The following is a 7,494-nucleotide window of genomic DNA, read 5'->3' on the forward strand; positions in this document are numbered from 1 at the left end:
GACAGTAATGCTGTAGAGGTGGGGAGTGGCCTAATGGAGGCGAAGGGGGGCTTGAGGCAGGCCTTTAAGAGGTGAGTAGGATTTGAGTAGGTAGGATGTAATACCTGGACTATTCTGGAATAGAGTATCTGCACATAATAAAGTAGCAGAGAACTGGAGACCAGATTATGTTAGGTCTAAAAGGCAAATTAAGGAGTCGGCTTTAATCTTATAGAAAACAGGAAATCATACATAATTTATAAGTGAGAGTAACAAAGTAAAACTTTGTTTTAAGATGTTACCATTCTTCAGAAAAGCTGTAATGAAGGCAGTAGTGGGGACAGAAAACTGATGGGGGGGGGCCCTGACTGCATAAGAAAGAAGAGGATGTGACCTTGATAAAAGCTCTAGGAACATCAGAGAGGACAAGAATATTTGGTTTTATAAAGTTTGAAATGCAAAAGAGGCTCTTGCTTAAATATACAATTTACATAGTTTGCTTTTTACATGTTATTGAGGTGAACCAGCTGTCTCAGAGATAGAGAAAGCCCCCTTCTCCCCCTAGCACTGACACTGCGCAGTCTCCAGTGCCCTGCCACGGGAGAGCAGACCTAGGCCTGGCTGTGGAACTCGCTTGCATGTCCCTGTGGAAGTAATGCCACAGGCTAGCGTTTGTTCCAGGCCATCTCACACTGGAGTATTTAGGTGTATTACTGTAACATTGCTGCCATCAGAAAAGTACATTTTAGTTCCAATTGAGGTACAGGAACAAATCCCCCGACAGAGAAGTACCAGAGGTGAAAGCCAAAAGGGCTTAGGCAGTGTTAGCTTTCAGCAATTTCGGGGTGGGTTACCTTTCAGCCCCATACAAGAAGCCGCCTCCCTTGGTCAGTCACTGCCCAGGAGGAATACCAGTAGCTGCCCGGGCAGACTTCCCTCACCCCCTACGTTTGAGACAGGACACTTCTGATACATACATTCAGGTAAGTCCTAAGTCAGATGGTCTATAGTTATTTACCAAAAGTGAAAAATCACCACTGAGGTTCTTATATTTTATTAGGCATGAATACCCCATTTCTTTCGGGATTTGAACAATTAAATCCAACCAAGAGAGAGTAGTTCTTGCTTTTACGTATGTTTACCTCTTCTTAATACTGTTCAGTCATGCAGTTAAATTTCACACAAGAATGTGTGTATATATATTTTCAAATGGTTCTTCAGATTTAAATTACAAAATATACATATGTACACATTTTACTATAAAGGTGATAATGTTGCTCATCATCAGCTTCTGGGCTGTCCATCAGGAGTCAGCTCGTACCTGTAAGACAGTTGGGTTTGGACTTATGTTAGCACTGAGAGTGTGTTGTGGCCTCGTCAGGACAGTCTAACCCAGGAGTCGGCAAACTGCGGCTCACCAGCCACATGCGGCTCTTTGGGTACATATATGTGGCTCTGAAGTAAAATTGAAAATGAAAATAAAGCTATCATAGTTTCATTTATAAACATTTTAAAGGATATTATTCACATAATGATTATTTCATTTGTTTTATGGCTCTCGAATAATTTTTAAATTGTGAGGGACAGGATAGGCTCTTCCATCTCAAAAGTTTGCCGACCCCTGGTCTAGCCTGCCTGGGCCTGTGTGGGACCAGCGGAGCCCATCCCCCTGTAAGTTGGTCAGCCAGAGTTAAGACTAGAGCTTCCAGACACCTGAGGTAAGTGAGATCTGCAGGCAGTAAAGTCTTAAGTAAAGGTGATCACCAATCTCCCTCTTTGGTAACCAAAGGAGCTGAAATGTATTGAAAAGGAAAAACTTTGGAGAGTGTGGGCAACTGAGACAAGGGCTTGACTAGCAGATGAACTTGAGAAAACAAAAGGGCTCACTTACCATTTTGAGAAGCCCATAATCAGATCTTCTTTTGATAAGTCAATCAGTACCTAAACAATCACAAATAATCAGTTCTCTTCCCAAAAATGGCATTAAATGGAAACATTGGGATAAACGGAATTGATCATTGAAAGGGCCTCCTTGGGTTTTGGAGTTTTGAGCAAGGGCTCTTTTGCTTTGGCTTTCCTTCTGGGACCTCCACAAGGACGTACAGACACTGACCTCAGTTAGCGTCCTGGGAAAAGGTGAACTGCTGTTTGGAGTTATATACCTCAGGCGTTTATTTAGGAATGTTACACAACTTGCCTTTACTCATTAACTGATTCATAATTGTAAGCAAGACACCATAGTTGCCTTAACTGTAAAATGGGGATAACATCACCTAATTCATAGCAGTGGGCTTAAAAAATATGAGTATAAGGTGTTTGTTAAAAATCAGCTACAGGGGCTGGCCAAGTGGCTCAGTTGATTAAGAGTGTGAGCTCTGAGCAGGGTCACCTGTTCGATTCCCACATGGGCCAGTGAGCTGCGCCTGAGCTGAGTTGCTGCTGAGCTGCCAACAGGTGGCAGGATGGCTCAGCTGGTGAGAGCACATGTTCCTAACAACAAGGTTGCTGGTTCGACTCCTGCATGGGATGGTGGGCTATGCCCAGCCACAACTAAGATTGAACACGGCACCTTGAGCTGAGCTGCCGCGAGCTGCCGACGGGTGGCCAGATAACAACTGGACTTGGAACTAAGCTAGCTGCACCCTCCACAACTAAGGTTGAAGGACAACAACTTGGTTGTTCCCCTTCCCTAATACCCCAATAAAATCTTTAAAACAAACAAAAAAATACAGCTACAAAGTACTGTACAGATATCATTCTTTTGTCTGTCTTTGGCATCTTCCTGAGAATTATATTTCCTCTACTTCTGCTTTAAGTAAAATCCCATCACCACAAAAGTACTGATGTAATGAGATCCAAGCTTCACAACACACAATGCTGTATTTATCAAAATAATGCTTAATACCATAGATGTTCAAATACTTGTGTAATGATGAATTTGTATTTTCTCAAGTTTGTTAAAATAGGGGTCATCATATTAATTTATACATGTACATTCTTTAGTTTCAAGAATATTAAAAACACCACCCCCACCCACAAAACAAAAACCTCTCAATGAGGCTATATCCTCCTTGAAGTCAGTTCTGATAAGAGCCAGGTAATTCCATTGGAATCTCACCAAGGGTGCCTCCACCAGTGAACTCCAGCTCGAGGACTAGGCGGGAGAGAGTACCAGGAGTCCGTGTACTTACCTTTCCTAGCTCCTTCCTTCTGTGTGAGCCAAGCGGCCTACTGTTTTTCACTGCGACATCTAGTGACCTCTTCTTTACTTCTTCCATGGGAACAAAAAATTCAAATCTGTAAGAAGCAAAAAGCCAGGAAATTACATTTACATATTTTCATCATTTTTGTTGAAAATCTAAAGTATGTCATTCATTTTCCTACTTTTAAAACAGAAGATATAGACAATTGAGAGGAGCACCTAGAACAATATTGGCTCATAGCAAATCGTGCATCATATCACACATAATCGCTGTCCTGTGTTTCGCACAAACGCTGCAAGTGCTGAGACTGTTGGCCTCTCTGAGAAGTGCCTGGGATTACTGTGCTTTGTGGTTTGCTTTTCGCTTTCTCTGACTCCGCCTTGGCTGCCACTCTTCCATAGCTCCTTCTCACTCTGAGCAGTGCATGCTCATAGGACCAGCTCAGCCCCTTTCTAGGTTGTTTTTTTCTGACCAGCTAAGGGCTAGGATGCTGAATAGTTAGGTTTGCTGGAGTTGCATGGAAAATAGTGGCCTCTTCCCACTTAGGCCTGTGGAGTAAGGGAGAGGAATCTTAGTGTACAGGCTTTGTCATGTACTCACAAGAGGCCTCTGGACTCCTTCTAGGGTGTTTTTAAAATCTTTTTGTTTTATTTATTGAGGTATAAGTGACATAACATTAATTTCAGGTGTACAGTGTAATCATTCAATACTTGCATGTTGAGAATGATCACAATAAGTCTAGTTAACATCCGTCACCATAGTTATTTTCTTGTGTGCAAGATCCACTCTCCCAGCTTTCAAATATGCATACAGTATTAACTGTCATCACCATGCTGTGCATTGCATCCCCGTGACCGATTCATAACTAAAAGTTTGTACCTTTTGACACTCTTTACTCATTTTGCCCACCCTCACCCACCACCTCAGGCAACTACCAGTCTGTTCTCTATACTCATGAGCTTGGTGTTTTTTGTTTGTCTTTTGCTTTTTTTTTTTTTAGATTCCACATATAAGATCAGATAGTTATCTTTTTCTGTCTGAATTATTTCACTTAGCATAATTCCCTCAAGGTCCATCCATGTTATTGCAAGTGGTAGAATTTCTTTCTTTTCCATGGATGAAAAATACACACACACACACACACACACACACACACACACACACATTTTCTTTATCCATTCATCTGTCGATGGGCATTTAGGTTGCTTCCATGTCTAGCTATTGTAAATAATGCTGCAGTGAACATGAGGATACGTGTATCTTTTCGAATTCGTGTTTTCATTTTCTTTGGATAAATACCCAGAAGTAGAATTGCTGATCATATGGTAGTTCTATTTTTAAGTTTTTGAAGAACCTCCATACTGTTTTCCATACAGGCTGCATCAATTTACTTGCCCACCAATAGTGCACAAGGGTTCCTTTTTTCCCACATCCTTGCCAACAATTGTTATTGCTTGTCTTTTTGATAACAGGCAGGAGGTGATATCTCATTGTGGTTTTGATTTGCATTTCCCTGATGATTAGTGATGTTGAGCATCTTTTCATGTACCTGTTGGCCATCTGTGTGACTTCTTTGGGAAAATGTCTATCCAGATATTCTGACCATTCTTAATCGGATTGTTTGTTTTTTTCCTATCGAGTTGTATGAGTCTATATATATTTTTGATAGTCACCCCTTATCAGATACGTGATTTGCAAGTATTTTCCCCCATTCTGTAGATTGCTGTTTCATTTTGTTGATGGTTTCCTTTGCTGTGCAGAAGGTTTTTAGTTTGATGTAGGTCCCACGTGTTTATTTTTGCTTTTGTTGCCTTTGCTTTTGGTATCAAATTTAAAAAATCATCAAGACCGATATCAAGGAGCTTTACTACCTATGTTTTGTTCTAGGAGTTTATAAGTGGTACTAAGAGTGAAGTTTATAGCATTACAGGCCTACCTCAAGAGATAAGAAACATCTCAAACAAGCTAACATTACACTTTAAAGAACTAGAAAAAGAAGAACAAACTAAACCCAAAGTCAGCAGAAGGAAATAATAAAAACTAGAGCCAAAATAAATGAAAGAGAGAAAAAGAAAAAATAATAGAAAAATATCAATAGAATTAATACCAAAAAATGAATGAAACAGAGCTGCTGGTTCTTTGAAAAGATAAAATGGACAAACCTCTAGCTAGACTCACTAAGGAAAAAAAAGACTCAAATCAGAAATGAAAGAAGTTACATCAGACACCACAGAAATACAATGGATTATACAAGAATACTATGAAAGGCTACATGCCACTAAATTCAGTAACCTAGAAGATATGGACAAATTCTTACAAATATATAACCTTCCTAGACTGAACCATGAAGAATTGGAAAACCTAAATAGACTGATCACTAATAAGGGAATTGAAACACTAACCAAAAACCTCCCCCAAAAACAAAAGCCCAGGGCCAGATGGCTTCACTGGTAAATTCTACCAGAAATTCAAAGATTAAATACCTATGTTTATAAAACTTTTCCCAAAAATTGAAGAGAGAACACTTCCTAACTCACTTTACAAGGCTAAACTTACCCTGATACCAAAACCAGGCAAGGACAACACACAAAGAAGAAAATTACAGGCCAATATCTCTGGTGAACATAGATATAAACATCCTAAACAAAATACTAGCAATATATTACATTAAAAATATAACAAAACATTGAAAGGATAATACATCACAGTAAAGTGGGGTTATTCTAGGGATGCAAGGATGGTTCAACATACACAAATCAATGTGATACATACACCACACTCACAAAATGAAGGATAAAAAGCATGTATCAATAGATGCAGAAAAAGCATTTGACAGTAGACAACATCCATTTACGATAAAAACACTCAATAAAATGGGTATATACTTCAACATAATAAAGGCCATATATGACAGAGACTCAGCTAACGTACTCAATGAAAAACTGAAAGCTTTTTCTGTAAGATCAGGAAAAGACAAGGATGCCCACTCTCATCACTTGTTCAACATAGTACTGGAAGTCTTAGCAAGAGCAATTAGGCAAGAAGAAGAAGTAAAAGGCATCCATATTGGGAGTGAAGAAGTAAAACTCACTATTTGCAGATGACATGATTCTATATATAGAAAACCCCAGGCTTCATGAAAANGCTGCTTTACTGGGAATTACCTGCTGCAGTGGTCCCACCTGTGCCCTAGATGGGACTGGCAATCCTGAGGGCCAGTTTTATGGTTGCCTCTGACAGGGTTTCACATAGTTCCAGGTTCTACACCAATTTTCACATTAGTTTCAAGGTTTGGGGATTTCTATACCAAGTCAGTGGTGTGTAACTTAACACCCTGTGAATCCTTTAGGGGACATGTTTTCACCCACTGCTGACAACTAATTCCTTGTTCTTATTGGCAGCAAAGGTGTTTTCTGATGACACAAAATTTTTCAGGCTCCTTGTCCCTCACACAGTAGCCTTGCCTCCTGTCAGATGTATGCTAAAATTCTGGTTCCCTTCAACACTTACACATCCCTTTAGCTTCTGTACACTGCTTTAGATTTCCTCTTTGGACCATCACCGGGAACCTTACCTGTGTTACTTTTTATTTAACATGTTTAAAATAAATGTTGTTCATGGTTTAACTAGGTTTCCCATGTGTTTGAAAGAGAAAGGATAGGTTTTTGTCTGCTCTGTCTGCCATCTTGATCAGTAGCTGTTTTAGGGATGCTAAATTTCATGATGTGATATGTGATACATGACCTCTTTTCTGGTGCTTTACTATTTTCAAAGCACTTGTCTAATTAGTGGACATTTCAGTGCCATTGTGAGGTAGACAGGACAGGCATCAGTTGCCCCATTTTATTATGAGAATTTGTCACTCAAAATATAAAAATGTGTCCTCATCCACCTTATTCACCAAATCAGGCACTGTGCGACTTCTGGTTCTCCCCCAAAGTCAAAATGACCATGAAATGTAGACGTTTTGAATCGATTCACGACAGCGCAACTAAAGACATTCACAAAAGAGGACTTCCAGAACTGCTTCAGAAAGTGACAAGAATGATGGGATAAGTGTGTTTGAAGCGAGGGGGAGTGTTTTGAGGGGTATTAATGACAATGTGTCTTTTACTGTAATATATTTTTTTTATTTTAAACATTCACCGTATTTTTCGATCAGGCCTTGTGCCTAATAAACATTTTTAAAAAATTAAATGTTACAGGGCAGGGGATTGTTAAAATGAGAAGTGCACAGTATTGACAGTAATGCTGTAGAGGTGGGGAGTGGCCTAATGGAAGCGAAGGGGGGCTTGAGGCAGGCCTTTAAGAG

The 7,494-nt window shown here is 39.8% G+C and overlaps 1 protein-coding gene across 1 annotated transcript in view; it reads right to left on the reverse strand.

Annotated features, from left to right (window-relative positions):
* Nucleotides 1-1,186: 1,186 nt before the first annotated feature.
* ESYT3 (extended synaptotagmin 3) overlaps nt 1,187-7,494 on the reverse strand; it is a 58,500-nt gene continuing 52,192 nt past the window's right edge. Inside the window, exons 18-20 of the mRNA XM_019663911.1 lie at nt 3,171-3,276; nt 1,871-1,920; nt 1,187-1,300 (exon numbers count right to left, since the gene is read on the reverse strand). Coding sequence (XP_019519456.1) covers nt 1,264-1,300; nt 1,871-1,920; nt 3,171-3,276 — 193 coding nt within the window. The 3' untranslated portion in view covers nt 1,187-1,263. The remainder of the gene's footprint in view (nt 1,301-1,870; nt 1,921-3,170; nt 3,277-7,494) is intronic.

This window comes from Hipposideros armiger, unplaced genomic scaffold (assembly GCF_001890085.2).
Source record: "Hipposideros armiger isolate ML-2016 unplaced genomic scaffold, ASM189008v1 scaffold_410, whole genome shotgun sequence".
Taxonomy (NCBI): domain Eukaryota; kingdom Metazoa; phylum Chordata; class Mammalia; order Chiroptera; family Hipposideridae; genus Hipposideros; species Hipposideros armiger.